This window comes from Polypterus senegalus, chromosome 16 (assembly GCF_016835505.1).
Source record: "Polypterus senegalus isolate Bchr_013 chromosome 16, ASM1683550v1, whole genome shotgun sequence".
In the NCBI taxonomy this organism is placed as follows: Eukaryota; Metazoa; Chordata; class Cladistia; order Polypteriformes; family Polypteridae; genus Polypterus; species Polypterus senegalus.
In genome coordinates, this window is record NC_053169.1 from 9,216,606 (window position 1) to 9,238,379 (window position 21,774).

The following is a 21,774-nucleotide window of genomic DNA, read 5'->3' on the forward strand; positions in this document are numbered from 1 at the left end:
ATAGTCTATTGATATGCATTTAACCAATTTGCTCTGTAACTGATCGCCGGTTTTCGTGTTAATTCGTTTGACTTCATTGTTTCTCGGTGCTAGGATTGCCCGTGTACTCATTTCTTCTGTTGACAACCCTTCTGGATGAATTTTTTCAATAAGATTTTTATTGGGAACTTAAAGTGAGGAAAACGTAAAAATTTATAAGAGCTGAGAATACAGGAACTGTGTCTGACAAAAGCATTTACATGAATGAGAGGTAAGAGGACCGTGGGAGTGGGCCGTTAACCGGAAATGGTGGAAAGGAAAAAATCTCTTGGCAATAGTCTCGTCTCGAGATTTTCTTTTGTAATAGAGAGATAAGTTTTATTTATGTAGCGCCTTTCATACACTCAAGGACACTTTACAATTGAACAAAAACACATTAACAATACAGTAGAAGTTACATACAAGAAAACGAATAATACTCATTGAAAAGATGTGTTTTTAACAGGAGTTTGAAATGATTAATAGATTTTTCTTTGCAAAGACTGAGAGGGAGAGCATTCCAAATTTTAGGGGCCATCACACTGAGATCTCTGCCACCCATAGCTACTAACCTGTATTTAGGTACAGTTAGTAAGTTAGCATCCGATAATCTTAATGCACAGGCAGGAGTGTAAGGAAGCAGTATTTCAGACAGATAATGAGGGGCTAAATCATGAAGGAATTTAAAGGTGATTAGAATAATTTTAGATTTCATTATTGAAGAAACTGGTAACCAATGCAAATCATAGAGGACAGGAGTGATGTGAGCAGATTTTTTAGTGTGTGTAAGTAAACGAGCAGCACAATTCTGAACATATTATAATCTATTGATATATTTAGTCGGGAGGCCATAAGACAAAGCATTGTAATACCCCAGACGGGTAGTGATGAAAGCATGAATTAGTGTTTTGGTGTCTTTCACACTGAGAAAAGAATGCAGATGAGCAATGTTGTGGAGATGAAAAAAAGGATGGCACCATTATAAGACAGAAAGATAGAGAGAGTTAGTTAGTTCTGATCTGGTTGGAAGCATGTAATGTACCTCATGGACAAGGACACTGGTGCCACAATCCCTCTAATTATTCAGGTATTTTATATTGACCACTTAATGTCACAATCAACTTTATGATTTTTAGTCACATTTTTTTTCAAATATTCCTTGGCTTTTACAAAATTGGGTTTTGAAGGTCAAGGAATCTATTGGTACTGGAATCTATTTACTAGTATTAACATGATTGATGTTCTCCCAATGTGCTATTTGTTTTTTTAAGGGTGTCGACTGTTATGAACTTGGTATCCCAAAGCACGTAAGTCCCAATAATTTCCAAATGCACTTCCAATAATGCCCATTAGAGGGGGATGTCACTGTCAAACCCTGGCTAGTAATATGAGCAAGTACCAAATCTTTATAAAATAAAAAGTTTTATTTCACAAACAGTTCTATAAACATACCCTCTGAAGAGTGTGTTCTGCTCAGGTTTTGGACCTTGAGGTACTACAAGAATTAACAAAGACTTCATATTGCTTGTGCTTTATTTTGTATTATTGATTTTAAGTCCTTTGTATTTTTGCCTTTGATTTTTGGTACATATTTTATCTTTGGTATTATGATTTTTCTGTTTTCTTTGTTGAATTTCCATTTGCTATTGATTACTCCTTTTAATTGGCCTTTCATTTAGTCCCAATTTTTTTCATTCTATGCCACGACAGGGTAAATGATCCCAAAAGAAAAAAATTTGGGCTTGCAGCATGACACAACCAACCGTTAAAGAGGAATGGGCAGCTCAAGGTTACAGGGACATCAGAAATCACTAAGGAGAGGGTTGGCCGCTCACAATCCTTGACGCAAACATGCTTCTCTCACTTTATCTTTCTCTTTCTTAGGATTTGAGTCCACAGCCATGGTTAAGAGGGTGAAGGCATCTAAAAACATTCACAAACAAGGCCATCTGACCCGAAACTCCACAGGCTGGATTCACCTTACTTATACCTAAAGGGGACTCTGGCTTTTAAAATTCAAAATATTTCCAACATATCTAAAAATGGCCTTCTAAGAAGAGTGGCCCAAAAAAGCCTAACAAAGGCAAAGCCAAAGCAAAATCTTTACAAATAAAGATATGCATTTACATAAAAGCAAATAAGCACATTGTTTAAGTGCAGCAGTACAATATTTGTCATAAGGACCACGGTGGCTTTATGCCTTGCCTTCTTTATCTTACTTTTTTATAAATCACCTTTCATGGTGAGCATTATAGTTTGTACTTTGTGTATAGTTTAACACAGCTGAGAAACATACTGACACATTTAGAATAGGCAAGCTACATGACATGGCCAGCGTCACTGGATGTGGTTAACTCATGGCAGCTTCACTTCAGCTCCCTCAGTGGTTTTCCTCAAAAGGAATACATAACAGTCTGCAATTGGCAAGACATCCTGCCTCATGAGGGATGATGTATGCCAAAAGGCATGAGTGCATAAAACTGGCTAGAAGACATCACCTTCTTTCCATTTCTGAATGCTTTTAAAGACCCTGCTGCTGGCTTACATACCTCCTTGTTAATGTTTACCTTCCACTAATCTGAGCCTCACCATATTAAAGGAGAATTCTTCACAGTGCCACTTAGTCAGCTCTGGGAATTTTTTGTTAAATCAGTGATGTGGTGGCTATGACTCACCGTGTTACTTTAACTCAGTCACTTTACCAGCCTGGACTCCAGTTTATGCAAAATGGAAACAATTGAAATGTAATTGTAATTGTAATGTGCCTGTAAAATTCTTTGGGATATTATCAGTTACTAAGAGTTAGTAGTAATAGTAGTATCTGGTTTGTACAACGCTATATACTGTATACCCTGCCATTCTTTCTTAAACTCTGTGAAGTGCCTTGAGAATGGGAAAGGCACTATATAAATAAAATGTATTATTATTATTATTATTATTATTATTATTATCACATAGGAGTAAGGACTGCAGAAGATTTGATAAATCATTTGATAGATTGATAGTAAGAGAGACAGGTGGGTAGATCAGAAAGGTAATATATGATAGATAGGATATGGAAGGCACTATATGATAGATAGATACATAGATAGAGAGATAGATTATGAAAGGCACTATATGATAGATAGATAGATAGATAGATAGATAGATAGATAGATAGATAGATAGATAGATAGATAGATAGATGATTAAAGGGGAGACAGTGGAGATGGTTCAGCAGTACAAATATCTGGGAACAATCATCGATAACAAACTCAACATTGATTTTAATGCAGTGTAAATCTGTAATAAAGGGCAGTCACAACTTTTCTTTCTTAGGAAATGCAACTGTTTTAAAATGGACAAAACCATAATGACACTTTTTTATAAGTCCTTTATTGAAGCCAATGTTACATTTGCATTTATCTGTTGGTTTGAGAACCTCAGCAATAAGAATATAAATCATCTTAAAAACATTATGAAAACTTGCAGTAAAATTATTGATTCACAGCAGACCTGTATCACTGAAATGTATTTCAAACAGGTTAGAAAGAAAGTCAATTCAGTTCTGTCAGACAGTAGCCATCCTCTTTGTTCTAAATAGCAGCTGTTGCCATCAGGCTGCAGATTTAGGTCTCCTAAGGTAAAGAGGAACAGGTTTAAGAAGTCTTGCATTCCCAAAGCTATAAGCATTTTAAATTCTGTTACTAGTAGGAATGCTGCTAAATGTTAAATTCTGTATTATTATTGTGTGTACTGTTGAAAGTAATTATTCTTCTTTGCATTGCTCTTGAGTGTATGTTTATGCAATACAATTAATTGTCAGTTATTGTGTCTGTGTTTATCTGTTGGATCTCTGTTACAATGTCTTCTGCTTTAGTACTTTCCTGCTGTAAACAAATTTCCCTCCTGGATAATAAAGTCTACCTAACCCAACCTAACCTAGACCTACAGAAAGACATAGTGTCATAAAATAAGCCTTGAGAGCCAAAGGAGTGTTGAGGAACCAGAAGCCCCCATTTAATGCTAGAGCTGGTTTTGTGGGCAAAAAGATCCGAAATAAAGAGCAATCATGGGTGTTATTGAGGTAAAAGTAATGACTGACTCTTCTGGTGCTTATTGGTTGGTTTTATATCGCTTATTCTTGGAAAGGGGCGGGACTTACTCGTGAGAGACCTGAAGTCAGATCGCTTGATATCTGACTGACATCCCTCTGAAATGTGAAAAGAAAAGATGCTGAATCAGAAAGAGCGTCCCCTTTTGCTCTGCTGGCAGTAATTTCGCTTACTTGTCTGGAGCCCTGAGGATGCCACCTAGTGAAACATTCATGATAGATAGATAGATAGATAGACACCTGTTACTCAGGATTTGGGTCATCTTACCTTTCCACTTGACCTGGAATGGAGGAGCACAATCCATCACACTTTCCCATGCACACATTCACCCAAGACCATTTAATTAAATGCCAATTATTATTACTCATTATTTGGTTGACACCTTTATTGAAGGTGAATTATAACGTGATGTTCACTTATTTTGCTGTCCCGGTGGGAGCACAGGCTGGTGAAGCGACTTGCTTATGGTCATTCAGTGTCAGTTTCAGGGTTTGAAGTAGGAAGCCTTACACCACACTGACTGAGTCCCACAAACTCCTAACGCCTCCTAATGTGCAGGTCCCTTCCTTTCATTAACTGCCAATCTTTTTATCGACAACGAAGTACAGTACTGATGAAAGTGGGACGAACGAAAAATAAAGTCTCAGTTCACTTAATCTTTAATATATTGCAATACCGTTACACATGCTTAGTCAGCTACTTTCAAATGATTATTTCAACAGTTTTATGCTTAAGACATGATTTAAAAGTGTGTTCACCCTGCTATAGTCTGGCGTCCTTTCCAGGGATCATTCCTGCCTTGCGCACGATGATAATTGTTGGGCTAGGCTCCAGCTTCCCCGCTAAACTGCCCCGGATAAACGAGTTTAGAAAATTGATTATGTTTATAATCTAGGTCTACGATAACAGAATCAGTGTTATGATCTCAAATCAACATTGTCCGGCCTTAGTGGGCGGTTTTAAACACATGGGAACAGGAGGCTTTTTAGTACGGACGGGCAACACGCCAATCAATAGTTTTTCACCAATTACTATTGGCTTTTAGGACATTCCTCTAGATGATTGGCTAAGTACAAATGACTGACGCGCACACTTCCTTCACTCATCTTTCCCATTGACTTCCTGAAACAAAATGACAGTGCATATCAGAGGCGGGCACTGATACCATAGAAACTCTCATTTCGCTTCGCAATTGGTTTGCTGCGACCACGTCACTTCCTCGCGCGCCAGTTGGATGCGCGTGTTGGCGGGTTTTGCAGGGAGGAAGGTCGGCGCAGTGTGCTCAGCCGCGGCAGTAGCAGTCAGTGGGACAACGCGTTGTGCTTCTAGCTTCACATCATATTTTTATACCGAGGTAGGTCTTTAATGCTTTTATGCACCCTGGAAAAATGGGGAAAAGTTAATATTTTGTCTCTTGCTTATGTTGCATTGTGCTCAAGGGATAACGGAAACGTTGATGTATTTTAAGTTTCTTACCTGAGTTTTTCGGATATCTCTGAAGTAAATACTTCAGAGATTACTGATTTCCTTTTAGTTAAATGGATGCAGATATCACAGATTTATCAGCTGTAGCTTACATCAGTGGTTCAATTGAATAATTATTATTGTAAGCTCGAATTTAAAAACAACTAAAATCACACAAGAGTATACATTTGGAAACTATTAGCGTAATATACACAAAAGTACCACTGCTAATTTATACATGCAAGAATAATAATAATAATAAAAAAGCACGCATAAAAGAACTTTAATATCTCTTAGTAGCAAATCAGTGTTTCTAACCCACTGTAAAGAGAATTTATATCAGCAAAGCGAGTGTGAAAACAATGCAAAGCTGTACTTCTTTACAGGACAACTTCACAGTAAAATAATGACTTTCTGCTTTGACAGCTGGAGCTTTTTAAATAATATGCAATACTACATTTGTCAGACAAATTTACTCAAGGGGACCCAAAATGGAAAACATCATTAGAGTGCACTGCAAAACAATAATTAATTAATCCGGAGTGATGATAATAATATGAATTATTTACATAGTATTTCTCTTAAACCTAAGATCACTTTTCTAAAATGAAGTTACAAATAGGTTTATGCAAAGCTGAAGTAAAAAAAAATAATAATAATAATCAAGGTGAAACAAACACAACAGCTTAAAAATAATTTTAGGAATTTACAGGTTAAATATAAAGCAGTAGGATAGCAAGCAGAAAAATAGCTATGTCCAGAGTGTTTATTAGCTCCTAATAAAAGTGTGGAAATATTTGGTGAATTGTTGGAACAGAGAGTCATTTATAGTTGCAATAACAATTCCTAATGGTAGGTGAATGTGAAAGGATGACATTATTTTAGGTGTGTCTTTTCAACTCAGTCAATTGAAGGTTGCTGTAGATTCAGGTTTTCATGGCAGCCAGGCTCTCGATAAGAGGAACATTTTTATTCTGTATCTTGTTGAAGGCACTGTTTAATTTGTTTTCATTTTCTAAATGTACAGTGGGGGAAGAAGTAATTGATCCCCTGCTGAATTTGTAAGTTTGCTTACTTACAAAGAAATGAAGAGTCTCTAATTTTATGGTAGTTTCATTTTAATAGAGAGGGACAGAATATCAACCAAAAATCCAAGTTATATCAAAGTTATAAATTGATTTGCATGTCATTGAGTGAAATAAGGATTTGATCCCAAACAACCCAGCCAGAATTCTGGCCCCCACAGATTGGCTGTGTGCCCATGTGGCACACAGATTACAATCAGTCAATCAATTACATGTGCTTTATACACATAACGAGTTGAGATCAGGAGTATCTGCAATTGATTGATTTTCTTTACACAAAGAATGATAGACACATGGAATAAGTGACCAAGTAGTGTGATAGACAGTAAGACTTTACGGACTTTCAAAACTCAACTTGATGTTTTTTTTTTTTTGGAAGAAACAAGTGTAGAGGACTGGCAAGCTTTGTTGGGCTGAATGGCTTGTTCTCGTCTAGATTCTTCTATTGTTCCAGTACCCCTTAATTGGTACTTAGTTGAAGCCCCTTTGGCAGTGATTACAGCCTGAAGTTTTCTTGGGTATGACACAAGAAACTTTGCACACTGAGATTTGTCAATTTTTTGCTATTCTTCTCTGTGATTCTCTCAAACTCTGTCTGGTTTAATGGAGACATCGGTGGACAGAAATTTTCAGATTTCTCCAGAGGTGTTTGATTGTGTTCAAGTCCAGGCTCTGGATGGACAACTCAAGAACATTCCCAGAGTTGTCCCTAAGCCACACCTGTGATGTCTTTTTTCTGTTGGTAGGTGAACCCTCAGCCCAGTCTGAGGTCCATAGCACTCTCCAGTAGGTGTTAATTCATCTCTGTACATTTCTCCATTCAGTTTTCCTTCAACCATGTTTAGTCACCCAGTCTCTGTCACTGAAAAATAACCCCAAAACTTTTTAAATCGTGTAACTTTGTTACTGTAATTGTTTAATTGCCTTATTATCAAAAATTTGATAAGAATAAGTTTGGAATAAATGAAACTTTGATAATAATAATAAGTAAGAATCTCATTGTACTGTGTGTGCATGATGATATTCTTGAACTGATACATTAATTTCTCCAGCCTTTGGAGTTTTTTTTTTGTTTTTTCTGTCCACCCTGGCCATCGGACCTTACTCTTATTCTATGTTAATTAATGTTGACTTATGTTTATTTTTTATTGTGTCTTCTATTTTTCTATTCATTTTGTAAAGCACATTGAGCTACATTTTTTTGTATGAATATGTGCTATATAAATAAATGTTGATTGATTGATTGATTTACTTGCTAAAGCAAAATGATGATCTCTTTATTATTGATTTTAATTTTTCAGTGTTTTTGAGGGATATTTCCTTTTCTAAAAGAGACATCATGCAGTTTTTAAGAAAACAGAGGATTTCACGTCTGAATGGAGATCGCCAGGCTGATATGTATCCACATAGCTTGCAGTTCTATGGACAGCCACCGACTGAAAATATTTCCCTTGCCGAGTTCGAGACATTTGCTGTTGACAGGTTAAGACGTAAGTGGTGTTATGATAAAGGTTTTGTATTCATTATTTCTTCTCATGTTTACTTCAGAAATCTCAATATTTGTACTTGATTTTGTTTGCCTTCTGTGACAGCTTTTAGCTCTGTCTTTAGAGTTGTTCATAGCCCTGTTAGAAATTATAGTGTTGTAATATAATTCAGAGTAGTGCTATAGTTTTATGAGAGATCATTTCCTAACAGGCCACAACAAAATGATTATTTCAAGGTTGTTGTACAAAGTATAGATGATGTTATGACATTGCCCCAACCCCATATTTTTTTGTAGCACATTTGGTTTCCTCCATTCAAAAAAAAAAAATGCTTAGCTTTATTGCACAGTCTACCTTTTTGATTAACTTGATAGATGTAATAGCAATCCTACATAACACAGAATAATATGAAAATATGCAATTGGACTGCATGTTGGAGTAAATATTGTCAACATTGTTGGCTGTCTTATGATAGTCATATGGTTTTATAACTAAATGCTGCTTAAACAGAAGAATTATTGTTCATTTAATGTACGGGTAAAACAGATATCTGATTGTTGTAAGAAATGATGTTTTTATTGCTTGATTTAACTTCATTCTCTTTAATGAAAGTAGTATATAGTTCAGTGATGTTAGGGCTGATGTCTTATGCATTTGTGTCCTATAAATCATACAGGAATGTGAGCTGCTTACAGTATGTTTCCCACCCTTTGCACACACATTTTTAAGGATGATTATACCTCGTGATGTGAATGCTGTGTGTGAGAGAAAGGTTGTAGATGTTCTTATTTATTTGATGTTTGATTTTTATTGTTGAGTCTATTATTAGGCATGCACACCATTGACATTGTACAAATATCTATATATATAATTCACTAAGGCAAGATGACCATGGAAAGCATGCCGGAAGGGGTGTGGATTCATTAAGCCCCCGACAAGTTAGACACCTATGGCGCACGCAGGAAGGAGCCACGCCCACCAACTCCAAGACCATTGGATACGACGACAACTCGCAGAGCCACGCCCACCAACTCAGACGCGACACAGAAAAATGGCGTCATTTATATTCGTCTGTCGTAGAGGCAACATGCAGCTCCGACCCACGCTGACTGTTAATAGAGGCATGTTTCTCGCTGAGGTGAATCGCCATATGCAGCGTGTAAAACGGTTTGCGAGGGGTATCCCATGGGATCCTTAAAACATTCCTTTACAACTGAGGTTAAAACACAATAAAGTAAGCAGTCTTTAAAAAACAAGTTTTCGGTTACGACGCACGACCGCGTGCACCCTGGCAAACTGTTTTACACACTACATACAGCAATTCGCATCCGCGACAAACATGCGTCTTCTTAGATGCTCCTGCACTTTGTACACACACCCCTCCCACCTCGCTACTACCGTGGTTGGTTGTCTTGGTGGATTATATATAGAAAGGCAGCCAAAACCGCACAGAGCAATGAAAAGTCTACGTGAGTCACAGGTGCATCTGGACTGTATAAAGACGACAACGACTTGAGTGACGAGTTGGAGGTGGGCACATGAGCAGGCAGTGCATACTGAACGAGAAATCAGCAGACTAGCGTGATGGAGGGAGCGGAGTGGATGTCCTTCTCCTCTCCTCCCGTTCCACCCTCCGCACCACACGGACGATTGCGTGTTGGTTCGTTCCGTGCATTGGTTAAAACCCAATGAAGGAAGCAGTCTTTAAAAACCAATAAGCCCTGTGCCTCTGTTTCATTACCGTCTCACCTGCTTCACCAATGCAGGCCCCGCAACAGGACAGCCAACCGGGTAACCAAAGTCTTTGGGTTCAGGGAGGAGTATGGTTACAAAGCTGAAACTTAAAGGAATTGACGGAAGGGCACCACCAGGTGTGAAGCCTTTCTCTTCATTTGACTCAACACAGGAAACCTCACTCGGCCCGGACACGGAGAGGATTGACAGATTGATAGCTCTTTCTCGATTCTGTGGGTGGTGGTGCATGGCAGTTCTTAGTTGGTGGAGCGATTTGGCTGGTTATTTCCGAAAACGAATGAGACTCCCACCTGCCAAATAGTTCAACGACCCAACAGCGGTCGGCGTCCAAATTCTTAGACGGACAAGTGGCTTTCAGCCACGTGAGATTGAGCATTAACAGGTCTGTGATGCACTTGTATGTCCGGTACTGCACGCGCGCTACACTGAATGGATCAACGTGTGTCTACCCGGCGCGGGGAGCTGTGCGTAAGCCGTTGAACCCCATTCGTGATGGAGACCGTGGCTTGCAATTGTTCCCCACGAACGAGAAATTCCCAGTACGTGCGGGTCATACGCTCGCACTGATTACGTCCCTACCCTTTGCTCGACTTTTGCAGACACGTTCATGATATCAAAAGTCTCAGCGCTCTTTGGAGGTAATTCATATATTATATATATAGCAAAATACCCGCTACCGCAGCGGAGAAGTAGTGTGTTAAAGAAGTAATGAAAAGAAAAGGAAACATTTTAATAATAACGTAACATGATTGACATTGTCATGAGTGTTGCTGTCATATATATGCCTGCCTAAATAAGTCACCCTCGCTTTGCTCTTACTTTTTACCGCTCATTTAATCATGGCTAGTGGCGGAAAAATTATAAAATGGAAGGAGGATGGCTTTACCAAAACAATTATTGATGGCTTAATCGATTATTCATAAAGCTTGAATTGGTGATCTGTTTTTCTGTTGTAACCTCATATTTTTTCATACTTCTTCTCAAACTAAGGTGGTGCGAGGGTAAAATGAATCGGGATGCTGATCAATGTAATCGGTGTACCAGGAAATCATGCATTGACAAAAGCTCCCTTTGCTTGTAATGCAAAGTGTGATTAAATGCATTATTTTTAACGTTATGGAGCACATGTATCGAAGCTTCTCAGCTGTGCTTGTGCTAAGAAAAGGAAAGATTTTAAAAATAACGTAACACGATTGTCAATGTGACCTTTTGTAAGTAGTGCCTGGAGGATTCAGTGTGTAGAAACTCTAGAGACAGCGTGTGTATTAACTTGTGGATTTTTCTGTGAGTATTTGGTGGCAGTCTGACGAAGTTGCTTCGAAGACGGCGTTAGCATGGAGCTCAGCTCAGAGCGAAATAAGATGAATGGGAGGGAGATGATGACGTGACTCCCCACCGCCTTAACTGTCAATCCCCACAAACACAGTCTCTCGAATTTGCATAAGCACACCCCTTCACCTACAATTTTAACTTAGTTACAAAGTGATCAAAACTCTCGCTTATATCCTCGCCCTCTCATTAAACTTGTATCCCGCATTACCTGTGGGCATGTGAAACGCCAGCGGTAGCCTGTCTATGAACTTAATTAAAAGTTTAGGTTTACACCTTGCTTTCTTTCCGAGGTAGCAGCACTCATGAATATGGTAGTATATGTCACTCGCTCGCTTCTTATTGTTTCTGCCTTCTCAATTATATAATGCATGTTTTCTTAAGCGCTTTTGGAGGTCTTCCTGGTTTTCTACTCACTGCGTTGACAGTCAGTTCACGTGATTACGTGGGAGGCGTGATGATGTCACACCTAAACTCCCCCCCGCCTTTCCAGCTCAACTCTATTACAGTTAATGGAGAAAAATACCTTCCAGTTATGACCATTAGTAGAATTTCAAATGAAACCTGCCCAACTTTTGTAAGTAAGCTGTAAGGAATGAGCCTGCCAAATTTCAGCCTTCTACCTACACGGGAAGTTGGAGAATTAGTGATGAGTGAGTGAGTGAGTGAGTGAGGGCTTTGCCTTTTATTAGTGTATATATATATATCTATCTATCTATCTATCTATAGATAGATAGATATATAGATAGATAGATTGATAGATAGATATAGAGATATAATCTCACTCTCTCAGCAGACCATGTCAGTTTACATGCCTAAAGACTAAAGATGCAATCAAACCTCAGTGATTTTTGTCTCAAAATTGTGGACTAGTTGCAGTGAGTCGCTGTGTATGTCAGACTAGAGAACTGGGCTTCACTGGAGCAACCCTACCGGCCGACTCAGATTTGCTAAGATTGTGTAAATGAAGGCTATGGCTGGAGAAGTCATCTAATGCGACATGGTCTTTGCTTGAGTTAAAATGCAATACTTTTTGGCTAGCATTGCTAAACAAAGTCACATTTAAGAAAGAAGCACACTCATTATCTAATTTCCATGGTTTAGTGAAAATAGAGTGAATATCAAAAACAAATCGCCATTTATCAGACTTTTTTTTTCCAAATACAACACCCTTGTTATAAGAATATTTTGATTTTATTTATCTGTAGTTAAGCTTCATGGTTCAATTTTCCTAGTAAACTAATATATGCCTTTCTGTTTCAGTTCTTAAGACAATTGAGAACATTGGAGTAAGTTATGTAAAAACAAGTGAACAGTACTCTAAAAAGCTGGAAGGTGAACTACGAAAGTTGAATTTTCCATACAGAGTGGATGTGGTAAGTTTCTGTTCTGCTTCTTTTTTTATTTTATATTTTTTATATATAATAATACAGTATCTGCCGAAGAATACATGAGACATGTTTCGCCCTTATTGGGGCTCATCAGGTGTATGCACTTTTGTATCCCCTTGCGGGGATCGAGCCTCAAACGTCAGCACCTGAGGCAGACTCTTTGTATTACTTATATCTTTGAGAGGACGTGGTGAATGTTTATTTAGGTAGGCAACCACCCAAATAATCTGCTTGCAAGTCAGAACTAAGAATTTAATAGCTATATATATTTATATATATATATATATATATATATATATATATATATATATAATGGACCACCAGGGCGCGTACAGCTGCCCTAACCTGAAACAGACAGGCAGACACGAGTTTGCCACACAACACGCCTTTTATTTACACAGTACACAGTTTAGCTCACACGGCAAAGAGCAACATAGTCCTTTTTCCTCCTTCTCCTGTTTCTTCGTCGCCTCCGCTCCCATCAAGCTTAGTCTTACTTCCTTCTGACTCTGGCTTCCTGAATGGTGTGAGGCAGCTCCTTTTATTCAGGGCCCAGCAGCATTCCAGGTGGCTTATCAGTATTACCTGGAATCACTCCCAGGTGTGCTAGGGGTCAACTATAGGGCCCTGCAGCTCCCCCTGGCAGCCCCCACTGACCCTAACAGTGCTGCACCATATTCCAGCTCCCAGCATGCCCTGCGGGAATCCGTGGTGCCACTGCTGCCCAAGGGCAACTGCCTTCTAGCGTCCCATGGGAGGTATTGCCTCAGCAATGCACTCTCCCCTGTCCTTCCATCCAGGTGAGGTCACCCGTTGCTTATATATAATATATATACTAGCCATGCAACCTGTCAGAAATGGTAAATATTTATGAATTATTCTATTACTTATCTCTTGCTCCATACGTGTGCCATTCCTCTGTATTTGCTTGCGTGAACATCTCTTAACTGGAGCTTCCTCTCTTGAGCACGTTTCTGTAAAGCCTGTTTCTCAGACTCTATCCTAATGTTCACGGGACCTTTCTCACCTCCTGTCCGTGTTTGGCACTTGTTGTCTTTGAAGGTGACTCTCCCAGCATGCCTCATACTTCTTTACTCCTCCCCGGGCATCTTGCACTCACACCCCTTCCTTTGTCGTGTCACCAAAGCCAAAATGACCAGTTAGATTGCTTAGAGGGACTTAGTGTTTTATTATGTAGTAGATGCAGTGTGTATATCCAAAACAAAAGATGGAATGGACTCAGATGGAAAATGTTTGTGGGTGTATTTTTCTTTGTTTTTTTATTCTTCTTATTTGCGTTGCTTCTTCAGAACATTTTTGTTTATATTCAAATATCCTTATTTCTGTGTAAACAAGGGCTTTTATATTCTGGAGTTTTTTTGATGAAAACTGATATTTTTAAAATTTTTACTTTGAAGAGATGAAACTGGAAGCAGACTACAAGTAAAGCAGTAAACAGCAAAACAATTTAACCCAATGAAATAACAGATATCTAACAACATCAACTGCAGAATATAAGTCGTGTTGATATGCAGCATGCAGCGTAGTATCTAAAATTCAGCACACTAATTAGCATGGTCTGTTGTGTGTGGTTGTGCATCTGTAATAAACTTATTTTGTGCCTGTTACTTGCTGGTATGTGTTTCAAGTCCCTGCCATCCTGTACTAGAATAAACCAGCCCAGAGAAGGCGTGAATTACACTTAAAAATTTTATTTTCAATATTCCGCTCTTTTTGTACATTTAATGTAAATTAAAAAAAAAAAAATCACACATTGAAAGAGAATGTTACTATTTCAAGAATATATTTGAAAAGTGATTGTATGACTGCCTGGAGAATTTTAGTCCGTGTCATATATTACAGTAGCATAGTTCTTAGCTATCACCAAACTTGTATTCTGTGCAAATAGAACCACCTTGTGGTATTTTTAGGAATGACACCATTGCAATAACTAGAGCTTTATGTAGTGCAGTGGTTCTCAATGTGTGGGGCGGGCCCCCCTAGTGGGGCGCGAAGTAACAAAAAGGAGGGCGCGAAGATGTAAAAAAAAAGAAAACAAGAATCAAACACATGAAAAAAACATCTGTTGAAACCAAAACAAATTAACTTAAACTAAATGATTCTGATACTATAACAATAAATATAGAGTTAGATAAATGTCGATAAAAGTTAAGTAGGTATAATAAAATATGCATCTACATTTCAAAAAAATGTTAGGGGGGGCGCGATTAAAACTGTTATGAAAACTCGGGTCGCAAATACTTAATGCTTGAGAAACGCTGATGTAGTGGAAGATGCCAACAGATTAAGAACTGCAGTATTTACAATAGGTCATTGACGTGAGAAAATTGTAATGTAAACTACATCTCTTTCTGGATGTTATGAACAAAATTGTGTAGAATGCAAACTAATTAAGGGCTAGTACACCATTAGTTTAAATATGAAAATAATTCTATGTGTTAAGCACCCTGGGGTGACGCTTAGAAGCAACAGATCGGAGTAAAAAGTGTTTGTTCCAGCAATTGGGGTTTCATGCTAGTAAATGAAAACTCATTTTGTGCCTGCTTTGAACAGTGCTTTAAATATTACTAAATTAACTATTAGAGAATTGCTTCTTCTTGCTATAGAAATTTTTGTCATTAAATTAATCTATATTAAAATTACATGGAGGTATTGCAACGAAATGATTGTAGTTTGCTGTTTATAACTTAATTTTGTGTAAGTGTAATTATTTATAGAATACTGTTACTTAGCAGTCAGTCTTATTTTACAAATTTCAGGATGAAAAAGAATTGGGCAAAGAATATGAAAAAAGAAGAAAAGATCACATCTCCCATTTCATTTTGCGACTGGCCTACTGCCAAACGTGAGTTTTGTTTCTAATATTATTTTTATTTTAATTTTGGATTACTCCCACTAGAAAATAGTTTAGCTGTGTTGCTGTCTACTTTGATGCTGAATATGCAGTTGGTTTCATTGGTGGTCTATCTGGCTAGTTCCTATTATATAAATAGTTAATATTTTCTTTGTCTCCCAGGGGTTCTTTCTGCTCTTCTGAAAATCGATACTCATTAGGCTAGATTAGATGATGTTTTCATGCATGGAGATATGCTGGTTTTGCATATGAATGGAAAAATTATAATCATTCCAATTACAGTAGTCTTTCATAGTGTTTAACATGAGCTGTTGGTGATACTCCTAAGGCCAGGTTTATACTTCACACGACACAATGCATGCTCCAGTGGACGCTCCTGCTACTCAAGCATTTTACTGTTTATACTTGCGCACATACTTTACGTAAATCTGGAAGAATCCACCAGGTGTCAGTGCAAGATATTATCACGGTGAGAACAGGTTCGGCTTTGCTTTGTTGTGAATTGCCTGGAACAGCCATTAAATTCCAATGACACCTTACCACAATATCTCTGAAAAGGATGTTTAAAGATTAAATCCATCAGTCCAGGGATGTGTCCATTCCTGTAAGCATTGGGCACGAGGCAGAAACAATCCCTGGACGGGGCATCAGCTCATTGCAAGGTGAATACAAGCACTTGCATACACTTGCATCATTTTAGTGTAACCAAATCTGCATATATTTGGTAGGAAACCAGAGCACACGGTGGAAACCCAGCAGGAAAAGAGGCAGGGAATACCAGCGACGTGACTCCCTGTAAGACAGCAGTGCTACCGCTCCGCCACTGTGTCACCACCATGTGTATACTTATTAACGGTATTCATTATTTAAACAAAATTAATGGTTTATCTGTCAAATGTAACATACATACTTTAATGCATTTCATCATGAAAGTGATATCAAGTATAAATCTAAGGATTCTAAATGTGCAGAGAGCTGGTTATCATACATTTAATGTGTTCTGTGTGGTGATTGCTGCTGTCAGGTCAGGAGGAAGCCCCAGAAAAAAAAGACAGCACAAAAGATGGTGTGTGAGGCTTTTAAAATGTATCGTGTCATTACGATCAGGAATATGCGACGCTTGAATAGAAAAGCACCACGAATGCATCTGTATGTCGCCATTTTGCTTTGCCATGTCGAACCATACCAAACATCGAAGTGCGCACATTGATCCTGGAGGATCCTCAAAGCAGCTTTCTGTCACATGTAGATAGTAAACAGAGACTCTGACGTCACATTCCGACTTGATCACACTGCGCCCCCCAACTTTTTGCTGGTAATGCAGCTTGTGCACATGTTGCATTAATTTCTGAGGACCTGCTCAGAGGACGCGTCAAATGAACGTTGGGAACGTGTGGCAGCCATGAGTATAAATGAGCCCTAATTCTGACAGATGAACAGAGATGCACATTTGTGTTAATTGGTGATAATGTCTAACATGTTTAAAAAAGAAAAGAAAACACTGTTTGTCATCTTTGGCGTTACTACTGTCAAAAACTAACATTTCATAAAGCACCCTAGCTTTAGGTTACTCTCTGTCAAATGATTAGGCCCTTTCAGATGAATAATATTAAGATTTTCATGCTGTGGCAGATAATATTGTAACGCAGTGTCCCAGAAAGTACAAAATACAGCAAAGTGTCATCAATGTGTGCAGTTTGGTGGAGGGGAAAATGCAACATCACATTTTAAAACCTGACATCTACTTAACTGTGTTGATATATTTTAAACGTCTAGAGACCTGTTGGATGTTAAAGCCAAAACAATTTGGATTTGGCACTGCTATTTTTAGCAACAGAATGCGACTGCACCAATTACATTCAGTAATAATGAGAGTATTGACTGCTATAACATTTAATTTTTTTAATAGTCAAATAATTTGTGTAGGTAGAAGACAAAGCAAATTCCTTAAATGAAAGTGTCAAATATTGTTCATTATTTACTTCAATAATAAAAAAGGTCTTGCTCGTATGGATACGATAACTAAATGTCTGTATTTATAAATTTCCCTGTTCAAAAAGATAGATTACAGGTTAATAAGCTTATTGCAATTTATTTTGATTTAAACAGAAAGCAAATGTGAGTTGCTAATCTCATTTTAACCTGTCTTTAAAGGACAATATAATTAACATCATTGTTTTAAAGGGCAACTTCCTGCTGGCTTTGTTCATGGCAATATTAATGATCAGTGGATGGTGGAATGTGCTTATTTCAAGCGGTGAAACCAAATTCTGTGCCGTACACTTCAGTTAAATCCTGACACTTATCCTTTTAAATTTTTAAAAGAAATATTAACCATGTTAACCTCAGCACTGTGATTATTATAAACACATACAGTAAACATGGCAATTTATAGTTGATAAAGTTTTAGTTTGAATTGATCAGTCTCTTGTCTTGCTTACTGTCTATCTTAGGTACATTAGTGGGATTAAAATTCAAAGCTATGTTTTTTAATTCTCATTTACAAACAAAGAGCATGTTTAAGGAGTCATTGATCAGTTAGAATTCAGGGTGTTTAAACAACAGAGAAGAGAGCGTCGCTAAATGAAACATTTACTATTAGAATTTTGAAAATTGTGTACAAAATAGCTTGATGCTACTAAGGGCTACAAGTTCATTTGGTAATGGAGGTTTAAGATCAGCTCAAGGTTACCAATGTTATTATTGAAACAGAATGATGAAATACTTTAATAAACATTTCACTGATCATGATTCTGATGTTGATTTTGTCCAATATAGAAACACACAGGATATTTAAATTCCTCATTTTTAAATCAGGTGTTTGTGTTGGTTGTTTTGCCAGAACTTCTTTAAAGTCATAGTTCATGGCCAAGTTTTAAATATGTGCAGAATCATATTACAAACACTTATGTCCCATGGATACACTTTTGAGTGACTTGAGTCTGTCCAACTGATTGTCCTTTTTGAATCAGTAATTCCAGGATGGCTGCTCAGCACCTACCTTAACCACAATGTCAGAAACTTAAACTCTGGCATTCAATGACATGATTACAACTTCATTGATCTTTAACCCAGGGTGCTGTGCCTCCATGTACTGTACTCCTATGAGTTATTTTGTTCTTGAACATGATTCATTTTACAGGCAATCTGTAAGTAGCACATAAATAAAAAACTTAACTATTTCTTTAATCTGAAACTTGAGATTTTATTAAGAAGACCACTCTAGACCAGTGTTCCTTAAACCTCTGGCCTCTGACACACTTTTGGTTTAACTTTTTACTGATTCATCTGCCTTTGTTTGAGCGTCATTCTTCAATCAGGTATCTTAGATTTGACCTTTGCCTCAGCTAAAATAAAGTTCCAACAGAAGGGTTCTACTTCACTTTTTTATTAAATTGTTTTTTGCTCATCACTATTACAAAAAAAATTAATCAAAATCAGCCGCTTAGTTTTTTTGGAACAGAGCAGTATTTTATTGTTTACTAGCAGAATACCCGCGTTCAGCGGAGAAATAGTGTTTTAAAGAAGGTATGAAAAGGAAAAATTTTAAAAATAACGTAACATGATTGTTAATGTAATTGTTTTGTCATTGATATGAGTGTTTTTCTCATATCTATATATATATATATATATATATATATATATATATATATATATACATACATACACACACACAAACCGGATTCCAAAAAGTTGGGACACTAAACAAATTGTGAATAAAAACTGAATGCAATGATGTGGAGATGGCAAATGTCAATATTTTATTTGTAATAGAACATAATAGAAAAATATGTTGATTCAAAATTTCACGGTGTCAACAAATCCCAAAAAGTTGGGACAAGTAGCAATAAGAGGCTGGAAAAAGTAAATTTGAGCATAACGAAGAGCTGGAAGACCAATAAACACTAATTAGGTCAATTGGCAACATGATTGGGTATAAAAAGAGCTTCTCAGAGTGGCAGTGTCTCTCAGAAGCCAAGATGGGGAGAGGATCACCAATTCCCACAATGTTGCGCAGAAAGATAGTGGAGCAATATCAGAAAGGTGTTACCCGCGAAAATTGCAAAGACTTTGCATCTATCATCATCAACTGTGCATAACATCATCCGAAGATTCAGAGAATCTGGAACAATCTCTGTGCGTAAGGGTCAAGGCCGTAAAACCATACTGGATGCCCGTGATCTCCGGGCCCTTAAACGACACTGCACCACAACCAGGAATGCTACTGTAAAGGAAATCACAGAATGGGCTCAGGAATACTTTCAGAAACCATTGTCAGTGAACACAATCCACCGTGCCATCCGCCGTTGCCAGCTGAAACTCTACAGTGCAAAGAAGAAGCCATTTCTAAGCAAGATCCACAAGCTCAGGCGTTGTCACTGGGCCAGGGATCATTTAAAATTGAGTGTGGCAAAATGGAAGACTGTTCTGTGGTCAGATGAGTCACGATTTGAAGTTCTTTTTGGAAATCTGGGACGCCACATCATCCGGACCAAAGAGGACAAGGACAACCCAAGTTGTTATCAACTCTCAGTTCAGAAGCATGCATCTCTGATGGTATGGGGTTGCATGAGTGCGTGTGGCATGGGCAGCTTGCATGTCTGGAAAGACACCATCAATGCAGAAAAATATATTCAGGTTCTAGAACAACATATGCTCCCATCCAGACGTCATCTCTTTCAGGGAAGACCCTGCATTTTTCAACAAGATAATGCCAGACCACATTCTGCATCAATCACAACATCATGGCTGCGTAGGAAGAGGATCCGGGTACTGAAATGGCCAGTCTGCAGTCCAGATCTTTCACCTATAGAGAACATTTGGCGCATCATAAAGAGGAAGGTGCGACAAAGAAGGCCCAAGACGATTGAACAGTTAGAGGCCTGTATTGGACAAGAATGGGAGAGCATTCCTATTTCTAAACTTGAGAAACTGGTCTCCTCGGTCCCCAGACGTCTGTTGAGTGTTGTAAGAAGAAGGGGAGATGCCACACAGTGGTGAAAATGGCCTTGTCCCAACTTTTTTGGGATTTGTTGATACCATGAAATTCTGAATCAACATATTTTTCCCTTAAAATGATAAATTTTCTCAGTTTAAACTTTTGTTCCGTGATTTATGTTCTATTCTGAATAAAATAGAAGTTGGCACCTCCACATCATTGCATTCAGTTTTTATTCACTATTTGTATAGTGTCCCAACTTTTTTGGAATCCGGTTTGTATATATCTATATCTATATCTATATATCTATATCTATATCTATATGTATGTGTATACAGTAGATATCTAAATATACACACATACATACATACACACACACACAAATTATATATATATGTATGTGTCTATATGTGTGTGTGTGTGTAGCTTTGGTCTCTGAGTGCAAGGGAAAAATAATAAAATATAGTCTATAAGTTATTAAACAGAGAAGGGGAAGGAGCCTGAGCTAGTGCGCGAGGTCGAGAGGTTCCGGCTAGATATAGTCGGACTCACCTCGATGCACAGCTTGGACTCTGGAACCAATCTCCTTGAGAGGGGCTGGACTCTCTACCACTCTGGAGTTGCCCGGTGAGAGGCCGAGCAGGTGTGGGCATACTTATTGCCCCCACTGGAGCCTGTGCATTGGGGTTTACCCCGTGGGCGAGAGGGTGGCCTCCCTCCGCCGGGTGGGGAAGGGTCCTGACTGTTGTTTGTGCGTATGCGAACAGCAGTTTGGAGTATCCACCCTTTTGGAGTCTCTGGAGGGTTGCTAGAGGGCATACCTTCTGGGGATTCCCTCGTTTTGCTGGGAGACTTCAATGCTCACGTGGGCAATGACAGTGAGACCTGGAAGGGCGTGATTGGGAGGAATGGCCCCCCCGATCTGAACCCGAGCGGTGTTTTGTTATTGGACTTCTGTGCTCGCCACGGATTGTCCATAACGAACACCATGTTCAAGCATAAGGGTGTTCATATGTGCACTTGGCACCAGGACACCCTAGGCCTCAGGTCGATGATCGACTTTGTGGTCGTGTCGTCGGACTTGCGGCCATATGTCTTGGACACTCGGGTGAAGAGAGGGGCGGAGCTGTCAACTGATCACCACCTGGTGGTGAGTTGGCTTCGATGGTGGGGGAGATGCCGGTCAGACCTGGTAGGCCCAAGCGTGTTGTGAGGGTCTGCTGGGAGCGGCTGGCAGAGTCCCCTGTCAGAAGTAGCTTCAACTCCCACCTCCGGCAGAACTTCAACCACGCCCCGAGGGAGGTGGGGACATTGAGTCGAATGGGCCATGTTCCGTG

The 21,774-nt window shown here is 38.6% G+C and overlaps 1 protein-coding gene across 1 annotated transcript in view; it reads left to right on the forward strand.

The window, feature by feature from the left end:
• The first annotated feature begins 5,276 nt into the window (after positions 1–5,276).
• prim2 (DNA primase subunit 2) overlaps positions 5,277–21,774 on the forward strand; it is a 438,807-nt gene continuing 422,309 nt past the window's right edge. Inside the window, exons 1-4 of the mRNA XM_039738199.1 lie at positions 5,277–5,466; positions 7,963–8,151; positions 12,496–12,608; positions 15,404–15,489. Of these exons, the coding sequence (XP_039594133.1) occupies positions 8,001–8,151; positions 12,496–12,608; positions 15,404–15,489 (350 nt within the window). The 5' untranslated portion in view covers positions 5,277–5,466; positions 7,963–8,000. The remainder of the gene's footprint in view (positions 5,467–7,962; positions 8,152–12,495; positions 12,609–15,403; positions 15,490–21,774) is intronic.